This window comes from Micromys minutus (assembly GCF_963924665.1).
Source record: "Micromys minutus genome assembly, chromosome: 2".
Taxonomy (NCBI): Eukaryota; Metazoa; Chordata; class Mammalia; order Rodentia; family Muridae; genus Micromys; species Micromys minutus.
Window position 1 is genome coordinate 30,377,741 of NC_137971.1, and position 23,871 is coordinate 30,401,611.

The 23,871-nt window shown below is 42.2% G+C and overlaps 3 protein-coding genes and 1 pseudogene across 4 annotated transcripts in view; 2 read left to right on the forward strand and 2 right to left on the reverse strand.

Moving 5' to 3' along the window:
* Window positions 1-883: 883 nt before the first annotated feature.
* On the forward strand, window positions 884-3,345 carry LOC308417831 (prorelaxin 1-like; the record flags this gene model as incomplete). Its single annotated transcript, XM_080913122.1, has 2 exons — window positions 884-1,094; window positions 2,999-3,345. 2 exons carry the CDS (start codon window positions 884-886, stop codon window positions 3,343-3,345), a joined length of 558 nt encoding a protein of 185 aa, XP_080769248.1.
* A 3,587-nt stretch (window positions 3,346-6,932) lies between these two features.
* Window positions 6,933-10,999, reverse strand: LOC308417514 (histone-lysine N-methyltransferase SUV39H2-like; annotated as a pseudogene). Its single transcript has 2 exons — window positions 10,991-10,999; window positions 6,933-8,003 (listed from the first exon to the last, which is right to left on the reverse strand). The product of its transcript is annotated as a histone-lysine N-methyltransferase SUV39H2-like (transcript).
* A 1,121-nt stretch (window positions 11,000-12,120) lies between these two features.
* INSL6 (insulin like 6) lies at window positions 12,121-15,855 on the forward strand (the record flags this gene model as incomplete). The annotated part of the gene is made up of 2 exons (XM_080912903.1): window positions 12,121-12,388; window positions 15,551-15,855. 2 exons carry the CDS (start codon window positions 12,121-12,123, stop codon window positions 15,853-15,855), a joined length of 573 nt encoding a protein of 190 aa, XP_080769029.1.
* A 5,228-nt stretch (window positions 15,856-21,083) lies between these two features.
* JAK2 (Janus kinase 2) overlaps window positions 21,084-23,871 on the reverse strand; it is a 58,240-nt gene continuing 55,452 nt past the window's right edge. The window contains exons 24-25 of the mRNA XM_080913572.1: window positions 23,168-23,281; window positions 21,084-22,411 (exon numbers count right to left, since the gene is read on the reverse strand). Of these exons, the coding sequence (XP_080769698.1) occupies window positions 22,304-22,411; window positions 23,168-23,281 (222 nt within the window). The 3' untranslated portion in view covers window positions 21,084-22,303. The remainder of the gene's footprint in view (window positions 22,412-23,167; window positions 23,282-23,871) is intronic.

The window sequence follows — 23,871 nt, forward strand, 5'->3', positions numbered from 1 at the left end:
ACATCGTCCAATGTATACGACAAGCCACAGCCTACACAGTGTTGGATTCGGAGAATGTAAAAGCATTCCCTCTGATACTTAGAACAAGGCAAAGGCACTGGCTCTTACTGCTCTCGTTCAGTATAGTCCTAAAGACTTTAGGATGAACAATGAGGCAACGAAGTTCACAGAAAACAAGCAGCTTGGAAAGGTTGTCAAATGATGCAAATACTAGTTTCTATCTATAGGGAAACCCCACAGTCCATTATGACCAACAGAACACCCGCTATAGGACCTAAAACCAACATACAAAACTCAACAGCATTTTAAAACAGCGGTATTGAATTTACAATATTGAATCACAAAAGCAACCAGGTTCAACCAGCAAAAAAAACAAAAACAAAAAATACAAACAACTACATTCCAGGGGAAAAGTCAGTTTCCCTCCCAACAGTTTGCCCTCACTCCAGGAACATCTTCTATGGACTGACCTCCCAGCAACTGCAGCTATAACCTTACTGGGGTTAGAAGGCAGCATGACACTTGTTCACGCTGCCTTTGCTTGTAAGAAGGTAGGTGGGCTCAACTTTACTGCTGACAGGACTTACAGTGGCCATGCCTTATTCTGAAATTAAGAAAAAGCTTCAAATCCAGAGTAATTTTGGCATTCAAGGCGGTTTGAGGGCAAGAATAGAGGACGGAAGGGTGTCGTGATGAACGAAAAGTGGGTAAGGGGAACAAGACAATACCATGCACGCGTGGGTGGGAAGTAGGTGGAGCTGGAACTGTCAACACCGGTGCTGAGAGCTCCCCAAGGGATTTAAAAAGCCGGATTGAGCAATAGGAAAGCAGCCGGAGCCCAGTCCCGCCAAGGTTGAGCCGCCCAGAAGCATCCCAGACCGGAATGTCCAGCAGATTCCTGCTCCAGCTCCTGGGGTTCTGGCTATTGCTGAGCCAGCCCTGCAGGACGCGAGTCTCGGAGGAGTGGATGGGCCAAGTCATTCAGGTGTGCGGCCGTGGATACGCCCGTGCGTGGATCGAAATCTGCGGGGCCACCATGGGAAGATTGGCTTTGAGCCAAGAGGAGCCAGCTCCGCTAGACAGGCAAGCCCCTGGTGAGCGCCCTCTGATCTCACCCCCGCCTTCCCATTGGTCACCCATGCTTCCCATTGGCTGACCATCGGAAAGCCCCCCTCCCACCTTGGGAGGGGGGTTGCGATCCCCAGCCTCAGGTTTGACCTTAGTAAAATGTGCTTGGGTTAGAGTCTGAGTTTCAGAGAGAAGCCATCAGAAGGAGGTAAGTATGCTGCAGCCACGGACTTCATTCACACCAAGGGAAGCGCTAGGTCCTCCCAGGAGCCAAACTCTGGGCTGTGGAGCATGCCTGAGTGAATTATTGCTCCCCGTTTTTTAAGGCACATGACCTTAAAAATTAAAAGTGTATGCCTGTATGAGTTCGGTTAGATTAAGATGTAATATTTGCGTCTATTACCTACAAACCAAAAATACGTGTTTCAAAATAAGTTAAAAATAGCTTTAAATAAAGAACTTCAAAGCACAAAAGCTTTTAAGTTAACTCTAACCCAAACTCCGGCTGGCCTTTGCTTACTGGTTTCAAATACATAGAAGGAGATCATCAGCTTTGCTTGACAGCTGATAAAACTCTAATGGGACAAAATTTTAGATCAAGGAGGAATACTAAGAGGAGTTAAAGTTAGAATGTTCTACTGAAGAAAAAGGGCAAAACTGATACACACAAAATGGTACAGAATGCCACCTGCCATTGCTGGTTTAGACTTGGAATGAGGAAAGGACACCCTGGGTGGGGGAAGGGTTGGGCTTTCTCTAGGGAATAAGCCTCCAGGGCTAACCAGGCATCTCCCTTCCACGCTGTGCCTTTTGGATTCCTTGGCTTTGTTGTTTCTAGAGGAATGACTATTCCGCAGCACGTGCCGCAAGGACGGAGCCACTGCATTAGAATTTAAATGTAATCAGTGTGGCCAGTTTCTTTGTCTGCTAACACTCTCAATTTGTGCGTTTGGGGAGGGTTTGAGCTACTATAAAGGAGTTTGTAGGCAGGAAAAAAAAATGTTTTCCTCTTAATCTCCTAACTGACATCGCTGGTGGAAATGAATGCTGAACTGTAGATGCTGAACTGAGATGCGTACAAAGAAGGAAGGGGGCGGGTGGTTCTAGGGGCTTCCCCACAACACAGGAGCAAACACCACACTAGGCACATTGGTCTGGGTGCCGTGGGGAAGCACATGGTTTAGGCTGCTCCTGTCTTGAGTATTCAGTACTGCTAAAGTGGAGCAAACACTCCGGAGAGGAATGCTTCAGAGACATCCATCCTCCTCTAGTCAGAGCTGAACTGCTGGAAATTCCATCTTTTAAACTTTATCCTAAAGCAGTAACTTGCCACTCTAGGACTCCTAAAATTACGAAAATATTTTTCAAGGATTATTTTTTCATGGCTCAAAGGCAACGAAGAAAATTACTCAAGTTAGAAGACACATAAAGGAGTGTTTTTTTGTTTTTTGTTTTTTGTTTTTTGTTTTCTTTTGTTGTTTTGACACTGGGTCTTTCTAACATAGTGTTGGCTAATCTGGAATTCACTCTGTAAACCTGCTGCTGGCTTTGAACTCATGGAGGTCCACTTGCCTCCTCTCCCCAAATGCTAGGAATCAAGGTGTGTGGCACCACACCAGGCTAGAAAACATGAAAAATCGTGTTTTCAACCAGTGTCAAAGAGTGAAATGACTGTGATCAAAGCAAGAAGAGAAAGGTGAACAAAGACGCCGTATGGAGTAAAGCAAACCTTGGTAAGATCACAGCACTCTGAACGGCTGAGCCGGCAAAACCAGTGAGCTCTCCGATGCTCGCCGGCCCTGTTTCCACGTTTAATTACATCTAGGCAAAAATGCCTTTTCCTATACAGATGCCTGTAGTCTCCCGAATGCTCCTTGATATAAATCCTGCTACCCCCCCCCCACTCACTTTTCCTTTTTTAACTTAACAGAAGTTGTGCCATCCTTCATCGACAAAGATGCAGAGCCTTTCGACGTGACGTTGAAATGCCTTCCGAACTTGTCAGAGGAGCGGACGGCAGCCCTGTCTAATGCGCCTGCGTCGTTCCCAGAGCTCCAGCACACTCCTGCGCTGAGCGATTCTGTTGTTGGCTTGGAAGGCCTTAAGACAACGTTCCGTGACAGACTGGGTGAAGCAGAAGAGGACAGCCCTTCAGCAGAACTTAAATACTTTCGCTCAGGTACCCGTTCGCGGAGAAAGAGGCAGTCTGCGAGATTGCTGAGCGAGCAGTGTTGTCACATCGGCTGCACCAGAAGAGCTATTGCTAAGCTCTGCTGATAGGGAGCTAAGTGTGTAAAACCTGCGCAGTGTTCACGCGCATTCTTGCTACCTGGTTGACGCCTATTTCTGTTCCCTTTTCTTATTTATTAGGATCTGAGGAAACCAAAGTTTACATTTGGATTTGTCCTTGGATATGAAAGAAATGTTCTTCGAATTATTGTAGTTCTGTTAATAATATTTTTATGCAAAACTCATTTTGCCTTTTTAATGGTCTTATTGCTTCTGAATAATATTAATTTAAAACGATTATAAATTCTTACCACTTCATCATACACAATAGCTCACCCTAATACAATGCCCTCGTAAAAAGTCCTATGAGCTTTTCTGGCCTCTGCAGGTACCACATGCCAGTGGTACACTACATACATGCAGACAGAACAGCCATACACATAAAATTACAAAATAATAATTAAATAAAATATATTTAAAAAGCAATTTAATGAATCAATTAAACTGTGCTAATAATAAATACTACTTAAATGTTTTTCTTCATATAAGAGATACTCACTGAGACTCAATTTAGGAGAAGCTAGGTTATAAATATGATCACAAAAATTAAAAATCCCTAACAAGATTTTTAAAAAGGATTTTAAACATTAAACAGTGCAACAATGAACTAGAATGAGGACAGAGGCAGGGAAACAGTACAGAGAACTCATAAATTCTCATTTATTCACGTACTCAGTAATTTACGGAATATTATATACTTACCATCACTTAATGTATTACTTGTTGCTAGCATTATTAATTGTATCTATTAGTCTGAGTTATTAAGAACCTACTGTATTCCTGACTCTGTTTACAGTAAGGAAGAAAACAGTAAATCAATCAAATGACGATTCTTACCTCCGTGGCAAACACACTGTAGGAAGAGAGAACACCGACAAAGCAGTGTAGCCTGTGCCGTGTCAGTTTGTGATGGGTGGCTCGGGAAGACACAGGCAGGACAATGGCGGAGTCTTTATTAAGGTTACTATCGTTATGATGAAGCACCATGAGATTCGGCTTACGCTTCCATACCACTCATCAAAGGAAGTCAGGGCAGGAACCTGGAGGCAGGAGCTGATGCAGAGGCCATGGAGGGTGCTGCTTACTGACATCCTTCTCATGGCTTGCTCAGCTTGCTTTGGTAGAACCCATGAGCACCAACTCATGGTTGGCACCTCTCATGGTGGGCTGGGCCTTCCCTCATCAACAATTAAGACAATGCCCAACAGGTTTGCCCCCCCCCCGACTTTTGGAAGCTTTTCTCAGCTGAGGCTCCTTCCCCTCCAGTGGCTCTAGCTTGTGTCATGTTGACATAGAACCAGCCAGCACAGATGGAGAAAGCACAGAGTAGCCTGTAAGTCACATTGTTTGGCACACAAAGCTGGAGCATTTAGATTTCTGTGAAGGAAGTGATGAGATTGTTCTTTATATTCCATGAGCTTTTAGAACAACTGATAGCTGATTTAACAACACCCATGGATGCCACTAGAACTCAGGACAGAGCTAAGGGAACAAAAAATAGAGTCGGGAGACAGAAAAGAAACAGAGGCATAAATTCTAAGAGGAAGTACTGAGAATATTGATTAAATTCATGCTTTCCTCTGGCTGGCATTCTGAGGTTGATGAAATTACTTCCTGATAATAAAATGCCATTGGAAATTATAAAGAAGGCAGTTATTAATGCAAAGAGACTCATAATGGGTCAAAGTACAGAGAACAATGCTTAGCCCTAAAGAGGACACGGATATACCCCCATCAAGGCCCACGGAGTGTTTGTCGTGGAAGATGGAGTAGGGAACTAGAAAGCTAGCGAATGTAAAAGTGCTCTGAAGTGTTGTCTTCTGGAAACAAACCTGCACTTGGACCCTTCAGCATTCCATCATGGACCAGAGGATGGGGGTGCGTTGGTTATTAGGTCTTACCCTCCCTGAGAGGTGCCGGTTTTTTCTGTGATGGCAAGTTGCCCATGCTACAGTTAAGTAACCTACTGATGCTCATTCGAGAATCTTATTTGAAGTCATCTAGTTGTTCACAGCCTCTTTTAAACCATTAGTCTTTTTTTGTTTTGTTTTTTTTTTTTTTTTGTCATTTAAAATTATATTTTTTTTCTTGACACATTCTGAAATTTTTGGGTAGCAGACATACTATGAGGCTCCAAACATGCAAACACTGTATACTATGTATTGTGGACAAATAGCTCCATGAAGGCAATATTCTGAGTAACACTGTAGCTTTTCTCAAAACAGGTTAAGAGTTAGGAAGATAAAGGAAGTGCTGAGGTCTTGAATTCAAGTCACTTTCCTTAAGCTTATTATGGTCTGTTAAGGCCTGGAGCAGTGAGGACAGGAAACTCTTAGGATATCAAAAGCTTGCTTTATTTGCAGCATTCTATTTTTGTCTTCCCACTGGACACCGTGGTTAGACCTCCCAAACCCAGAAAGATGAAAGTAAGTTTTTTCTTTAATGGGTTTTACTACACAGAGGGAAATCTCATTTAATCACCAGAGGTTAATAAAAGTCCAATCAGTCATAACTTTGGCCAAGCTAAATTTTTTATCCTATCTAAAAAAAAAAAAATCTTGTATAAAACAAGTATCTGTTAAATTTAGCCTTCTTTTCAAGGGCATGCACAAAATACAAAAGTATTTAAATTTAGTGGATAGTAATTAAAATCACCTTGAAGTGACAGTATGTGGTGTGAATCACACTGCCATCAGGATGTCCCCCTCGGGAATCTCAGGCTCCTCTTCAGACACTCAGTGTGGCCCTCGCTCACATGCTCTGAGCGGCTCATTTTGCACCCCTTTATTTTGCCTGGCACTGCAAAGGGTCCTCTCAGTCACTGTTCTCTCTGTTAAAGAAATGGCCAGCCACTATAATTCTAGAGAACGTGGTTAGAGACTTTTCTTCTATACGACTAAAAATTCTTTTAAGAATTTCAGGTTCAGACATACACCTTTATAATGGCATCTACTGCTTCAAAATAAGATCAAGCTAAAAGTAAATCTTTCACATTTTTTATACCGGAAATGTATAATTAAGATGCCAATGTCTTAACGTAAAAGTAGAAAATATAGTAAAAAAATTCAGTGTCACGCCTTTGTCTCAGATACAAGATCAGTGAGTATTAAACAGAAACAATATAGTAAAAAAAAATCTATACATTTGCTAAATTGAATTACCTGAGTCAAGGTGAAAGGCTTCATAACTGTTGTCCACTCACTTTTCAAACTCTAAAGGGACAATTGTCTGTTCTGACTTCTTGAGTAAGCAAGTGGTTCATACATCATTCACTTTCCATGTAGCCACCAATATCTACCGTTTATGTGGCCCTTCAGTCCTTTCAGAATCAATAGTGATATACTTGGTAAGTATCTTGAGCCATGAATTGTACATTAACATCATATGATACAATACATAAGTAACAGAAAGCAGTCCCAAGTACTTTTTCAGTTCTTCGAAGAAAAACAAAAATAAAAAGCAAGTATCATGAGCTCCATTTCCTGGAATTTCAGCAGAGGTAACTTCTGTAAGTCTCAGCTCCACATTTACATTGGGTTCTGATGCCCCTCCCCCCCTTTGGCAGGGCTGTGATCTTAGAGCTGTCCCCAGCTCTCAGCCTCTTCACTCGTGATCACCTCTCCAACATATTCCATGACAAAACTCATTCTTCTCATCTTCACAAGAGTTTTTACACCCCAGCCACAGCCATTGCTAGTTCTAAAGATGCACAGTGAATATTGTGTGCCTTTTTGTACAGCCCCATTGGGGCAATCAGGTCCACATCGGCACCTTGAGTTGCTTTTGTAGATGGGAGTGCCCGGCTGGATTTTAATCTGTCGGTTCTTACTATAAACCAAAAAACAGCTTCAACCTCAGCAGGACACTTTCAAAGAAGCAGTCTGTACACGAGCATCCGAGCATCCGAAGGTAGCCTCACTGTTGAAGCCGATCACGGGAGCAGCATTCATTAATGTAGTAGAAGTCTGAAGGTGGGCCCTCCAAGTCCACAGTATTCTCGACAAATATCATCCTTTTGTGGTTCTTTCTTCTGTTGAGGTAATCTTGACATCTCTGCTGAGCTATTCTTTGCCTTCTGTACAATACACTCAGCAACTGCACGTCCCAAGGATCTGTTCTTGTTTTTTTGAAGGGATTGCGTTGGGTTTCCTTTCCCGAGATAAGTAAGAACTCTTGTCATCATAGAGCTGCAGGAGTTGTGGACACCTGAGGTTTCTCAGGGCCTTCCATGATGCATTTGTAGACTCTGGCCATCCTTTCCATTTTCCAAGATAATATTCCACACCCTTTGCTACCTTATAGTCACACTTCATAATTGTTTAGGTTCCTTTTGGTGATTCCAATCGATTTACATGTGAGCTTGTCTTTTCTACATAATTCCTGGAGAGTATCAAGTGAAACTAGGCAAGACACGCACCAGGCAGGCCTTGAATAAGTCACCTAGTGCACTCATCACCAAAGACCGCGGCCCGCAGAGCTCTGGACCTCGCTCTCTGGGTTGGAGCGGGCAGATGGCCCTGAGCATCGCTCTGTCACAGGGTCCTCAGCGCATGTCACCTGGGCTTGGGTCTCTGGGGCGGACCTGGAGTCCCGTGGCACTGCGCTCCAGCCTCACTGCTCCGTGCCTTGACCCTGGCCGCCGCGATCTTACGGCATCAGTAGTGGAGCAGAACGTAAAACCACCATTCCTATTCCCCAAACTAGAGGTGAAAAACTTCTACAGCGAAAACTTTAAGATACTGAATACGTTGGGAAGATAATAGAAAATAGAATGGCTTTCTATGCTCATGACAGACAGCATGGAAAGTTGCTATCACCAAAAGATGTCTGAAGATCCGGTACAATACTCATCAAAACCCCAGTGCCATTCTTGACAGCACTAGAAAAGATGACCCTAAACTTCACTTGGAAGTACAAAAGACCCTGAACAGCTAAAGAAATGCTCATCCGAAAGAGCAAGGCTGGAAGCACTGCGGTGCCCGAGAGCAACGCACATCAGAGTCCTAGAAGCAAGAGCCGAGGGTACTGTCGTAAAGAAAAATACGTGCAATAGCATGGCAGAATAGCATAGCAGACCCCAAATAAAGCTGCACATTTACAGCCGGCTGGTTTTTAACAAAGGTCGGGGAAAAGATCGCCTCTTTAACAAGTGCTGGAAAAAACTGGATTTTCACATAGAGAGTGAAGTTAGATTCTTATTTTCCATGTTGTATTTTTTTTTAATTCAAAATTACTCAAAGACTTTAAAACTTGAAACAGTCAAACTTCAAGAGGACAATATAGGGCAAACACTTCAAGATGCGGCATAGGCAGAGGCTTTCTGAAAAGAACTCCAATAGCACACAAAATGATCCCAGTAATTAAAAAGATCATATGATATTAAAAAGGCTCTGTATAGTAAAACAAACAAAAAAACCCAAAAAAACCCAGTGTTCACTATAAAGAGATAGCCTACAGAAGAGGAAAATGATTTACTAATTACACATTTGTAGATTGTCCTGAAGCTGTTTGTATTTTAATGTTAATTCCACTTCCCCAAGAAGGGCTGCCTAGTCACATGACTCCAACTGAACCTTCCCATTTTAATTAGTAAAATAAAGGAAAGCCAGTGACTAGGCGGGGCAAGGGAGGTGGAGAGGGCTGAGAGGTCTGAGGAGGCCAGAGGACTGAGGGTGGAGGCAATGTTGTGGCAACTCGGAGTTTCCCAAGGACCAGCTAGACCCAGGTGATATTGATTGGCATTAAAAAGCTATGAACATTAAGGATTTTATAGGTCTAGTATCTCATATAGAAGGGCGGTTTTTATCCTTTGCTATTTGGTGCAATCTTGTTGTGTAGAGAGTTTGTGGATTGAGAGTTGGATATATAAACCTGTATTAAAAACTATTGGGCTGTATAGTTGTATTTATGTGTGATTTGGGGGTAGAGAAACACCCCGGGACAGAGACAGAGGACAGTCAGAGGAGAACCACCATGGAAGGGTGTTGCGCAGACAAGTTGGGCCATGGGGGCTCAGACCGGGTGCCAGAGGTGCGCGGCTCCGAACTAAAACCGGGACTGAGGAGTGAGACCTCAGGGCCGGTAGAGAAATAAACTGGGGAGAGCGGGTGAGGCGGCAGTCCAAAGATGGCGCTTGGGACTCCGGCCTAGTCTTCTGACTAGCACCTGACTTCCTCCTGCCCCCCACCCCCGAGATTAGCCACTCCCACCGTGCGAGCTGCGCAGGCGCACCCATGACACAAGATCAGGCCAGATGACGAGGACCTATGAACTGTAGCCAGGGAACATGGACTGAGGAGGTGGAGTTGAGAGAGGATAAAAGGGACTGTGCTTGGGGGAAAGAAAAAAAAAGAAAGAGAAACAGAAAGAGAGACAGGAAGGGGACAGAAATATTTTCACTGGCATGCTGTAAGGTTCCTGAATAAACCACTTTGAGAAGAATGCTGTGTTGTCACCCCTTTTCTGCTGGTCGGAGACAGTAGCGACAATAAACAATTTTTTATTTTTTAATATTTACTACAACACACATTAGACAGGGGAACAATACCCACCCTATATGAAGAACTATAAAATTAAAAGACCAGGAAAGCTGATCATTAGATCAATAAATGGGCTAATGAACTGAACTCCCAAAAGCAGAAATGCAGATGGTTAAAAAAAAAAAAAAAAAAAAAACACTTGAACATTCTTACCCACCAGAGAAATACAGTTTATAAATGATTTGAGAGTCCATCCAACCACTCTGTTCAGAATAACTATTATCAATAAATAAAGCACATGCCTGCAGTGTGGAATGCTGGCAGGTGTGGAAAATGGGAACATTTATTCACTGCTGGTGAGAACACAAATGCCTGCAGCCTCTACGGCAGTTCCTGAAGAAACTAAAGAGAAAGACCACAGCTCTGCGGTGCTTGGGAATCTGTCACACGGGCTCGGAGTCAACCCGCACAGAGACACTCACACACACTGCTGTTGCTGCAGTACTGTAGTAGTTAGGAAGGGGAGCTAGCGAACTGTCCTTCAACTGATGATAAGTCGTGATAACAGGCCTGCCCGCCGGGCTCCGTGGTTAAGAGCACTCACTGCTCCTTCAGAGAACCCGAGTTCGGTTCCCAGCACCCAGGGCAGGTGACTTGTAACCACTTGGAACCTCTAGCTCCAGGTGATCTGACCTCTTATGACCTCAGTACACTTGAGTGCACATACTCAAATGTATATTTAAATATAAAAACAAAATTTAAAAAATTGTACATATGCACAATAAAATTTAAATACATTCATAAAGAAAAAAAAGAAATGATCTTTGTAGGAATATGGATACAAGCGAAAATTATGCTAAATAAAGTACATTTGATTCAGAAAGACAGATATTTTATGGCAATGTTCTGGAGTAAAGTTAATGATATGGGATACTAGTAAATACATCTGAAATTATTTTTATAATATTAGAACTTACTCACCTAAAATTAGTCATTTAAATAATAAATTTCAGTTAAATAAATCCATCCAGTCATTATACTGCTGATAATAATGCATAGCAGTGAAGAATGTGTTCCTGGGCAGTGAGATGCTCTAGATGGTTAAAGTACTTGCTGCCAAGCCTGACAATGTGATATTGATCCCTGGGACCCACCTGGTGCATGGAGAGAACTGGTTCCAACTTACACACATACACACACCACCACCACCACCACCAGTAAATAAATGTAATAAAATAAATTTTAAGAAGATTTATTGTGAAAACAAACAAACAAACAAACAAACAAAAACCTGTTCTTACAAATAAAAACTAAGGCAAACTTGACCGGGAACAGGATAGTAAATGATGTTTTTACTTATACGTAGAACCTAGACTTCAAAGTATGTATTTGTGTGTTTATATATGTGTTCACTTAAAGGTGTGCGTTTGTGGGTCATGAAACTAACTACAAAAGAGATCCCGAGAGAAATGAAGGTAGGAGGAAATCAAGTAATGGAGCACGTGTAATAAAAAAGCAGAAAGGGAAATTACTGAGGGCAGAAACGGTGGGAGAGGGCAGGCAAGGTGGGCGAGTAAGAGACTGAAGTTTAATGCGTGTGAGAAGATGCCGCTACGAAGCCCATCACTTTGCATGCTAACTTGAAAATGAATACTTTTTTTAAAAGGTTTCAGTATTTTATTTGATGTGTATGAGGGTTTGCTTGCACCGCGAGCATGCCTGGTGCCGAACTGCAGTTACAGACTGTTGTGTGTATGAGCTGCTTTGCGGGAAAACGACCCCAGATCCTCTGCAAGGCCAAGCCATCTCTCTGGCTCCAATATCAATTTTTTAAAGTTAAAGAAATATAAGCCAGGAAGGAGATGGAAAGTTTCTCCGAAGGGAAGAGATGGCTCGTGAAAACGCTCGGCAAAAAGATCACATTCCAGGTAGAGGGTGCTGCATCTGAGTCCTGAGTTCGCGTCTTTCATGAGGCGGTTTCTTGGAGAGGACGACAAGGAAAAATGAAATAAAAGTCAGGGAAAGAAGACATTTTAAAACTTCCATTTCTGAGCAGAAAAGAGCCTGTTAATTTCAAGTTTCTGCAAACCGGAAGTACAAGTAAGCCTGGAATACCCCACACCTAAGTGTTCTGGAAGGTTACCTGGGCGGGAGAGCAGCCCGAGGGTAGTGCGGAGAGGGGCGTGGCTGGGGCGTGGCGTGTGGAGAAGGCTGGGCGGGGCGGGCGGGCGGGGGCGGGGCGACGGCCGTTGCTGTGCGCCTGGCCCTGTGGTGGAGCCCAGGGATGAAGCAACTGTGCTGTTCTTGTCTGTTGTGGCTTGGACTCCTACTGGCTCCTTTCTCCAGGGAACAAGAGGTCAGCAGGTCCAGGAAGATGTGCGGCAGGCAACTGCTGGTAGAACTTATAAAACTCTGTGGCCAAAGTGACTGGAGTCGGTTCGGAATGGATGAGCAAACTCCTAGGACACAGTCCACTCCCCAGTACTCACGGAAGGTCAAAACCTTCAACCCTCACCATTCTTCCTCCTCCTGGGGAAGAGTCACAAACCCAGGTAAAACTCTGAAGGGAAGGCTTCTTAGCTTATCAGTGCGCAAACTCCACTTCTCTTATCCTCCACTTTGCTCTGCCAGTGAGTTTTGTAGGAAATAGAATTTGTGCCTAGTGTACATGTAGATTCAATTTTAAAAACCATACAAACTAAAATAAAGTCTACTTTAGACTTAGAAGAAATAGTTTGGTCAGAGTGGGGCTTATTGAAAAGATGACCTTTTCATTCATTTATCCCCTAAATTCCATGTGTTACAAGCTTAATTTCCGGGGCAGCGTTAGGGGGTAAAGTGAGGGAATTTAACACCCTTGAAAAGGATTCAGGCCATTATCACAGAAGTGGATTGTCCTGAGTGAATCTGATGGGAAATCAACTTCACCCTCCCTTTCCTGCACCTCTGCTATGGGATGACGCTACAGAAAGAGTCCTTGGACCCTGTGGCATCTCCAAATCATGAATCAAATAAATTCTTGTTCCTTTGAAATTAACCACTGTCAGGCATTGTCAGAAAACAGATACAGGTGGTGAGGGACAGTACATAGATAGGTGGCTGGGGTGGGGGAGTTTATTTGGAGAATAGGGCAGGGGGAAAGGCACTGCTATCTGAATTATACGGGGAGGAGCAGGGAAGAGCGAGAAAGAGCAAGAAGGTCAGGATGGCTGGATCAGGAAGGGAAAGAAGCAGCAGCCTGGGACAGTAAGGTTGGTCCAGAAGGGCTGATAGAGGTAAGAAAGCAAAACCAACCGAACAATTCATGTGAAGCAAAAACTTAGTAAAGGTCACAAGGAAGGACAAGGGCCAATGAGCTGATGGATAGTTCATCTATGCAAATAGGTAGAAAGGGAGACTGTGTGGGGACAGGTGGCAATTCTCTGTCGATGGCAGCCGTACAGAAGGTGAATAAGCACGCTGAACTGTGTAGACAGACGTGATCCTGACCTACTCTCACCTTTCTGATAGAAGCCCTTCTCCTGTGTTGTAAAACGTTTACAGATTCACCTAACTAATTCCATAGTGTTTTTTTCAAACCAGTGTTTGTAAGTGAAATGACTTATAAGAACTTAAAAAAAAATCCAGTGTTCTTACTTGATTCGGAAATAGGGAACTAATGAGAATTATGAAATGAAATGGAACTGCTTGTAAACAACTTTCCTTTAAAAGTAGGTGGAATTCACCTGTGAAACCGTCTATGTGTGACTAGTTTTGCTTTTGATTTCTTTGTCATCGGTGTGCTTAAGTTTTGTATGTCTGCGTCTGTTAAGGTTTTCGTGAGAATTCATTTAGATTTGACTTCAAATGTTAAAGAATTAATGATCACATATTTAGAAACGACTGTTGTCTATACTATTTCCTCTTTTCTCACTGTATCTTGTTCCCTTTAATCTTTGTCTCCTTGCTTAAGCATAATTCTGTCTTATTAATTGTAGTGGCAGACAAGGGCAGTAAACTGCATCCTCTGGCTTCAGGGAACAGAGGGTTCCTAGCAAAACCTCACAGTGAAAGAGGAAATGGGGAGAGAGGTCCAGTAGTGGATTCAGAATGGCCAAGAATCCACGCAGACTCTAAGCCCCTCTCTCCCCCGTCTCTCCCCTCTCTCTCCCCTTTCTTCCTCCTCTCTCCCCCCTCTCTCTCCCCTCTCCTCCCCCCTCTCTCCCCTCTCTCTCCCCTTTCTTCCTCCTCTCTTCCCCCTCTCTCCCCCCTCTCTCCCCTCTCTCTCCCCTTTCTTCCTCATCCTCTCTTTCTCTTTTTGCCCATCTGTATCTGTGTTTCTTTATTCTATGACAAGCCTCATGGAATCTTTTTAGTCTTGAAACTCACTAACTCCTCCTCTTCTTCCTCCTCCTCCTCTTCTTCCTCCTCTGCCTTCCCCTCCTCCACTTCCCCATCCTCCTCCTCCTCCTTCTCTTCTAATTTCAAACTGCAGAAATATGATTGAGCCGATCAGCTTCCCCACACGCCATGGCTCATCATCCCCATAGTAGATTTCTTTCTTTGAGCTTCAGTGGGGTTACAGGATGCAGAGTGCGGCTCACAGAGCTGAATCTGTGGTTAAGGCCTTGGAAAACATTCTCCTCCTAGGCAGTACTAAACATGGCCACAGCAGACATTCACAATGTCTCTGAAGAATTACTTCCAGGAGTTATTTTAGCTTCTATCATCCAATAATGTTTGTTGATTGAGTTAAGAAGGATATAACAAATCTGTACTTGGAGCACATCTCCATTGCATGTTTCTCTATATTTCCTTAAAGAACAGAGTGCTTCTATTCACCACTTAGTCATAACATACACATAAAAAGACAGACTGATGGGAAACAATCAAAGGCAAACACTGCAAACAAATGAACATGGGGTTTAATAGGTATTTCTACAAAGGTGCCATATGAAGCCCATGCGAGGATGTTCAGAATCACTACAGGATCCAGCAATTTCACTCCTAGGCCTATACCCAAAAGACCGAAAACACCATCACATAAAATATGGGTGTGAACAGCCAGGGCGAATGCCATTCATAATATCTAAAAGGTGAAGAGTGAAATGCATTGTGGGAAGGCCACAGCCTGGGAAGTTATTTAGCCACGAAAGGAATAAAGGAGGGACAAGTATGAAATTCTCCTGGTTAACCATGGAGAATACTATGCTAATCGAAAGGCAGGCAGAAAATGACCACACACCAAAAGCTAGCATGTGTGTGAGGTGTACAGACTAAACAAATCCGTGTGGAAGCATAGGTGGCGGGAGAGATGGTGGGAGAGCTCGTTAGCAGTGGCTGTTGGCGTTTTGGGTGTCTGCTTGTTCTGTTTGTTGTTTCTGAGAGGTGAGAGAAAGGTTCTGGAATCAGAAAGTGGTACTGGTGGCACAGCCTTCAAGATGCAGTTGGAGCCACTGGTTTCAGTGTGTTGAAAAATGCTGAATACGACCGCACATGCGCAGTATTACCATAAAAATGTTATTACAGAATACTCAAAAGCGTCTAAGCTTTCTCAGGGAAAAGCCCTGCAACTATTTTACTTAAAAAGCACACTATCTCTGAATAGCTGTACTTTTCACCTTTTATTTAAAATGGTTTTAAATAGTTATCTGATTTTAGTATTGTAATACTAAATTCATATCTAATAGACGATCTGGATAAATAGGACTTTTCCCCCCATTATCTCTCGACAGTCCCTGCAGGTGTCTCCCAGGAGAAAGCAACACAGTCTTGGGACCCTCAGTCACTGCCCGACTATCATTTTGAAAAGGCGGAGTTGCTTCCTAGAACAAGCGTGTTTCCATACCACAGTGGCAAGCCCTATGTTAAGCGTTTAAAACTTCAGAAGAAAAGCACAAACAAAATGAATACCTTCAGCAGTTTATTTTGGGGGAATCATCCCCAAAGGAAACGCAGAGGTTTCACAGATAAATGCTGTGTTAAAGGATGCACCAAAGAAGAACTGGCTGTTGCGTGTCTCCCGTACCCTAATCTTTAAACATTAACGATTAAAAAGACATCACTGGTGAACTGTACAACCTGTCATAGAAACGATGCTCACTTAATAAAGCTTACTAAATCGAATTTACTACTCATTTGCTCTCAGACGCAGGACTGAACTGCCCTAGAGAATACTCGCAAGTAGTCTGCAGTGTTTTCTGGTAGCAATGAGAGTCCTAGTATTTAGCGACTCCTATTTTGTTGTATATTTTTAAAGAAGATGTAAAAGTGCCATAATCCATGTAGGTATTTGAAAATTACCTGCTCAGGTTTTGTCATGGTTGAAAACTCTTACGGTGGGTTTAAATGGAATGTGGAATGTTGTACATTCTGTCTAGATGATTAAAAAAAAAAGACTCATGTCTATAACTACTGGACTCTTCTTAGTCATCCAACTGACTTGTCTCAGCAACTTAAAGTAACCAACTGTGCCCCTCGAACAGGCTATTGTACTGTAATAGTAGACACATTTTCTTAGGACCTTGAGTTTTCTTCGTGTACCATTTCCCTGCAGAGCCATCTCACCAGCCCTGTATGGAATTTTTGTAATGCTGTAAAGTTGAGCAAAACTTGAAGGTTCCAAAGTAGAATTCTCACCCACTGAATTATGGGTAGGCATCATTCAAAAGCTCTCTCTGGTTCTTCCCAGGTCTGCCCTATAACACCCTGCCCAGTGTGACAAACTTCTGTTCCTCTTCAGCTGCATGATGCCTCAGGACAAAACGTCCACACAAATCTACATGTCTGCTGCATCTGTAAAACGTTTCGTTTTTATACTGCTTTTAATATATACCCGGCACATTTACCTTTGTAAATAGAGAAAAGAACCATTTTTGAAACAAATTTATGTTATGTCGTGGTTGAATAGGTCCACAAGGCTTTAGATGAAAATGTACCTTTAATATGGACATTATATCTGTTAAAGAAATGCAATTCTAACATCAGATCTAGGTGTTTCAGTAAGGAGGGACAAAGAACAGTCCCCAACCGCAGCAAAGCTCTAAGCAAAGCGTAAAGAAAGGCTCACCAAATTGCAGAAGGACACAATTTGGCACTAGCTAAAAGTTAGAGAAGGAAGGTCTTTGGTCCACATAGCAAGCAGATACTGGAGAAGGGCCCCTGTTCTTCCTAGCCTATTGAGTGGTACTGGGTGAAGAATCATTTTATATATTTTATTTTATTTTTAATTTTTTTTAATTTTTAAAATTTTTATGTATTTTATTGGATATTTTCTTTACTTACATTTCAAATATCCCCTTTCTCAGTCCCCCCTAAGGAAACCCCATATTCCATCCTCTGCCCCCTGCTTCTCTAAAGGTGCTCCCTCACCCACCCACCCACTCCTGCCTCTTGAACCTGGCATTCCCTATACTGGGTCATCAAGCCTTCCCAGGACCAAGGGCCTCTTCTCTCACTGATGTCCGACAAGGCCATCCTCTGCTACATATGTAGCTGGAGCCATGGATTTCCCACCCCACCCCCCCACCCCATCCCCACCCCATGAGTACTCTGGTTTGTGGTTTACTCTCTAGGAGCTCTGGGGGGTCTGGTTGGTTGATATTGTTGTTCTTCCTATGGAGTTGCAAACCCCTTCAGCTCCTTCAGTCCTTTCTCTCACTCCTCCACTGGGAACCCCATGCTCAGTCCAACGATTGGCTGTGAGCATCTGCCTCTGTATTTGTCAGACTCTGAGCCTCTCAGGAGACAGCTATATCAGGTTCCTGTCAGCAAGAATTTCTTGGCATCCACAACAGTGTCTGGGTTTGGTGTCTGTATATGGGATGGATCCCCAGGCAGTCTCTGGATGGCCTTTTCTTCAGCCTCTACTCCACTTTGTGTCCCTGTGTTTCCTTTAGACAGGAGAAATTCTGGGTTAAATTGTTAAGAGTGGGTGGCCCCATCCCTCAATCGGGTGCTCTGCCTAACGTCTGGATATGGTCTCTACAGGTTCTCCCTCCCCTTTGTTGGGTACTTCAGTTAATGTCATCTCCTTTGGATCCTGAGAGAATCTTATTTTCCTGGCTTCTGGAACCTTCTGGTGGCTACCCCCAGTTCCCCATCCCCCATTGCTACACACCTCTGTTCAAATTCCTGACCCTCTGTATTTCTCAGTCCCCCCTCCCCGTACCTGATCCTGCCCCTGTTTTCCCCTCTCCTTCCTTTCTTCCTCCCTAGTCCCTCTCACCCTCTACTTCCTTTGGTGGTTATTTTGTTCCCCCTTCTAAGTAGGACTGAAGCCTCCACACTTTGTTCTTCCTTCTTCTTGAGCTTCATATGGTCTGTCAGCTGAATCGTAGGTATTCTGAGCTTTTTGCCTAATATCCACGTACATACCACGTGTGGTCCTGTGTTATCACACTCAGGATGCATTTTTAAAGAGATCTTTTAGTAATGCCTTTAGCCGGAAGAAGCAGAAGTCCCTGCAGTAATCAAAAAGGTAATTTTCACTTTTAAAATTAACATTCAGAGTATAAGGCCACGATTCTGTAGAGGAAGAGAAGCAATAGAATGAGTATATGTTGAAGAAGAGTTGGGGCTGGGTCTTCGGGGGGTCATTGTGCTACCACAACTCGCTTGCCCACGCCCGCATCATGATGTGTTTTCTCCAGCAGTTGCGGTGACTGAGGTTTCTCAGTTAGGTCCTTGTTGCATTTTGACTTGGTATTTGTGCAGAGTGAGAGATACGGATCTAGGCTCATTCTTCTGCGCGCACACGTCAGTTTCTCTAGCACCGTTTGTTGAAAGAGGTGTGGTTCTCCCACCTCTGAGTCTGTTTTTCCCTCCTTTGTTACAAACAGTGCTTATAGCTGTGTGGGTTTATTTCTGGGTTCTTTTCTCTGTCCCTTGGTATACATATCTGGTTCTGTGCCAGGGCCCTGTACCTTTGTCACTATTGCTCTGTAGTGTAATTTGAGATTAGGCACCATGCTATCTAATAGTGTTCTTTTAGCTCTGTGTTTCCATATGAATGTCAGGAGTTTTCTTCCAAGCTCTGTGAGCAATGTTTTTGAGAGTTTGATGGTAATTGCATTGAATCCATGATTACTTTTGTTAATGTACCCACCTTCACAATATTGATTATGTCAAGACAGCAGCAGAGAAGATATTTTCATCATCTAGTGTCTTCTTCAATTCCCATTTTTGTGTCTTAAATGTTTTATTGCAGAAGATCTTTAATTCCTTTCATTGAATTTATTCATGGGTATTATTTTTGTGAAGCTATTATGAATAGATTTTTTTTATTTCTTTCTCAGCCAGCTTACTGTTGGTATATAGAAAAGCTACTGATCTGCATATCATGGTATTGAATAATGCAATTATGCCTGAAAGCATTTATCAGATTCTAGACTTTTTCTATACAAGTTCTTATAAGTATAGTATAATGCCATAAGCAAATAGAGACAATTCAATTTCTACCTTACCTATCTGTGCCCTTTATTTTCTTCTCTTGTTTTATTACTCCAGCTAATAAAACAATAATTATTATAATGGATACAAGTGGAGAGGGCAGATTTTCTCACTCCAAGTTTCAGGATCTCAAAGCCGCCATCAATCCACTTAAATACCCTTCTTGCTGGAGACCAGTCTCTGCTTTTCTCTGGCACAGGCCTTCATTCTAGCTCTTTTGGCATGTGTGAACACCCTGTCAATGGCTATACCTGATGCTGGTCAGTAAGATACGTCTGGGTGCCCACCGTAGCCCAGATCCTTCTGTAGGTCTGTAGATCTGCCTTTGTGAGTGGTATTGCTTAAGGTTCTCACATACCAGTCCTCACCTTAAGATGCAAAGGCAGACTCTGCATTTTATGTATCAAACCCACAAAGGATTCCCTTCTCTGTTTCAAAGCCCAGGAAGCTGGCTGTTACTTTTTACTTGGTATTTCCTGGGGATATAGAACTAAAGGTAGGAAATGTGGGTTTCATTAAAGAGGAAACTGTGCCCACTCCACTGGGAACTGTTAGACTCACCTAAACTAATACCAATGCCTTCTGAACTGTATCACAAATAGAAAGGGGAGGATTGGAAGGTTGGTGAGTTGGCTCCATGGTTAAGGGTACTTGTTTAAAAGCCTGAATACCTGAGTTTGATCCCTGCAAGCCGTGTGGTGGAATGAGAGAACGGATTCCTACAAATTGTTCCCTGAACTATGGCTTGTAGGGGCCAGGTGTGGCAGCACACACCTTTAATCCCAGTGCTTGGTAGGCAAAGGCAGGCAGATCTCTGTGAGTTTAAGGCCAGCTTGATCTAAACAGAGAGTTCTAGGTCAGACAGGACTACACAATAAGATTCTTACAAACCAGAAAGAGAGGAGATCCTTCCAAATCATTCTAAGAATCCACTATTACTCTAACACCAAAACCAGATAAAATATAGACAGGCAGACTACAAGACAAGCAGGGAAACACACACACACACACACACACACACACACACACACTCTTAAAGAGAAAGCTGGATGAAGGAGTGTGCAGAAAGCAAACAGAAAGAAAACTAACACTAAAAGCCCTTTGAAAAAACCTTATGAAAACATACTGTAGAAGCTTCTTGAATATATAGATAAAGGTCTTTTTAAAAGATTTATTTCATGTATATGGGTATACTGTCCTTGTCTTCAGACACACCAGAAGAGGGCATGTGATCCCATTACAGCTGGTTGTGAACCACCATGTGGTTTGTGGGAATTGAACTCAGGACCTCTGGAAAGGCAGTTAGTGCTCTTAACCGCTGAGCCATGTCTCCAACCCTACAAAGACAGTACCCCAAACTAGACACCACATTCCAGCAAATAAAAAACCCAGTATCAGGAGTCCATTGCTATTTGTGTAAGTTATTGGCAGATGGGATCCCATTTATCTCTACCCACTGCCCAGCATCACAGGCTATAGACAACTCTTGGTAACCCTCACAACTGAGATGCTATAGCACTGAAATCAACTATCTCTCTCTCTCTCTCTCTCTCTCGCTCACATACACACATACACACACACACACACAGACACACACACATCTTTGAGAAGACCTGAGAAATTACATACAAATATATCTAACTCCCATTAAAATATATATTAGATTTTTTAAAACAAAATCCATTAGTGTCACCACTGTAGATAGTTTCTATATATGTTATCTGCTGAAATTCTCAAAGAATGTGAGAGGCTTGCCCATACTTCAGCACAGCCAAAACTTTTAAGTCTAAGTTAAAAAACAGAACACACCACTGAGTACAGAGTTTTTTTTAAACAAATTACCAAATTTGTATAAATAACACACAAAAATCCCGTTTTATTCTTGACATGACATCGTCTAAGATGGAGCAGCATACGAAGGATGATGATAACTTATACTTTGAAAATATGACGCTCTCTCTTCTAGAGATGTTCATCACATCTTCTGGTATTCGTGACTGGAACGAACCGTGTGTGCTCCACACCCCGTCACTTCCCATCTGCCTGGGACATTTCTCTTACAGATGGAACGCAAGCCTGGAAACCCCTCAGTCTTAGACCTCGTTCCAACCCATTAAGCATCTTACAGAGCGTGTACATTTTACAAATTATTTATGGCTTCTGCTTCAATCGAATGTATAATGACAAATCTCAGGGACTGAAACGTCTTACTGGCAGTTAACAGTTCAAGGGGAGGGAAGTATTTCTGGCATTCTTAATCTTAAAAATATAAAAGAATAATATTCATTATAGTCATAGAAAAAGTTGGAGACAGTTCTATTTAAAAACATATTTACCATAAACACAAGGAAAACAAATAAGAAAATAGATTGTGCTGTGACTTTGTAAGATTGCCCCATTTCAAAATTCTTTAGGGTCAGGAAGATTTCCTATACAAATAAAAGTAGACTTTTGTTCCTTTTGCTTTGAAAAATATTTACAGTGATATGGAACTACAGGCCCTGACAGAGCAACATAGATGAGCAAGAAAGAAAAGGTATTTAATTTTCTGAGCATTTTAATTTGCATCATGAAGTTATTATAGATCAACTATGGAAAAATTAGAAAATATTAATAAACATCAGCCCTCATGTAAATCACACAAGATGCCAAAGTATTATACACTCCATGTGGTAAAAACTGTACATGTATGTTCTGTGTGTCTCTTACACTGCAAAATTTACATTACATTTTTTTCATTTCTCAAAAAGCTGAGTTGAAAACTGTTCATTTTCTTCTTTTGCCAGGAGATGCAGTGACTGTGTGGTAAGCTCCATGCATCCGTTCACAAGCATCCTGACAGACTTGAGCAGTGGTTTTTACAGATGGTACATAAAAAAAAAATCATGAAGTTTCCAAAGTTTTGAGCAGACAGCATCACATTTTCTTCTGGCTAGCATCATGCTAAGGGCGTGTGGATACGAGTCCGCAGCCATGAGGCTGCGAGCTTTGTTCTGGTTCTGGAAGTCTGCTTGGCCTCTGAGGAAAGGTCACCTCTTTCATGCCGCCATACTGTCCCTGATTTGATCCACCCGAAGGGAAAGGTCCCTGAAAGACGGACGGTGATTCACATTGTTGTTCCAACACTCTGTCATGATCACGTAAATCTGTAAAGTGAAAAAGTTAAACCAAAGTTAGAATGAACCAAAGTATCATGTTAGAGGATGGTATGAATTTGGAAATCTCAGTTAATTTGCCTAGGCCAATAATAATTCTATGGTTATGATTGAAATATCCATCTCTATTTGTTTTCAATAAAACAGAAAAAGAAAATAGATAATTACTGTGGATTAAAAAACATTTGGATCAGGGAGATGGCTCAGTAGATAAACAGGACTAGCCTGGTAATGAGAGTCCATCCCTGGGACCATGTAAGGAGCCAGGTGCATCCGCCCTCATCTCTAATTCAAGCACTCCTAAGACAAGAAAATCACCTAGGAAATCATGGGACCAACCAGCATGGAGGGCTCCATGCAGCAGCAGAAACAGTAGAGAGACTGCCTCAGCAAGGTAGGTTTTTCTCTGATCCCAATGTGCACTGTGGTATGTATGGCCTGTATTCAACCCCCCCAAATCTCCAGCACCCCACACATACCAAGAAACCCACCCACACGACACATAACACCAAGTGACACACAATCACAGACACACCCACCCCATGACACACACATACCCACACATATATACAGACACACACACACACACACATACACACTCTCATACACACCATACATGCACACACAAACATACACATCTTTTTCTTACACATGCATAGAGACAGACACACATTCACATCACACACGCTCACACACATATCATGCATTCACACAAAAGAATGAATGAATGAATTTAAGTCATGTTACCTCATCTGGGCACCCTTCTGGTCTCGGTAACCTTCCATTATTCTTCAGCAGCTCTATCAAATGGAACACAATCATTTGTCCTTGTTTATCATTGCCGATCATTCGCATAAATTCCTGAAATACAAACCCATTTAAATGACTTGCTAAATAAACATATTACACTAACAAAACAAATGCAAATTAAGAATAGATATAACAATTTTTATATTAGGTTGGTAAAAATTCATTAGACATATAATGTGAACATGGAGAATTATTCAGCCCTCTCCCTGCTGTGGATACATAACCTGATACAGCTTTTCTTTCGAAACAATCAATAGCGATTTACTAACTCAGAACCTCTCGATGACAAGTAAACTTTCCTTCTAACATGATAGCCAGAAACAAAAGTACATATTTATGTATAAAAATGGTAAACAATTATCCAGAAATATGCAACTTTATATCAGAGTGCTACTGGACAGTTAAAAATCATACTTGCAGTAAACACAGATAAAGTGAAATATATTAAACAATGCAATCACTAACAGGATATCAGACTTCACAGAGGCTTATAAAGCTCAACTGTATAAAAACAATAGGTATTTCTTTGTAAAGTTTCACTTTTATACATAAAATAAGTCTGAAAGAAAATGTTACAATATTAAAATGGCTATCTATGAGTAATTTCATTAAAATACTTTATTTTTTCATATATCCATATA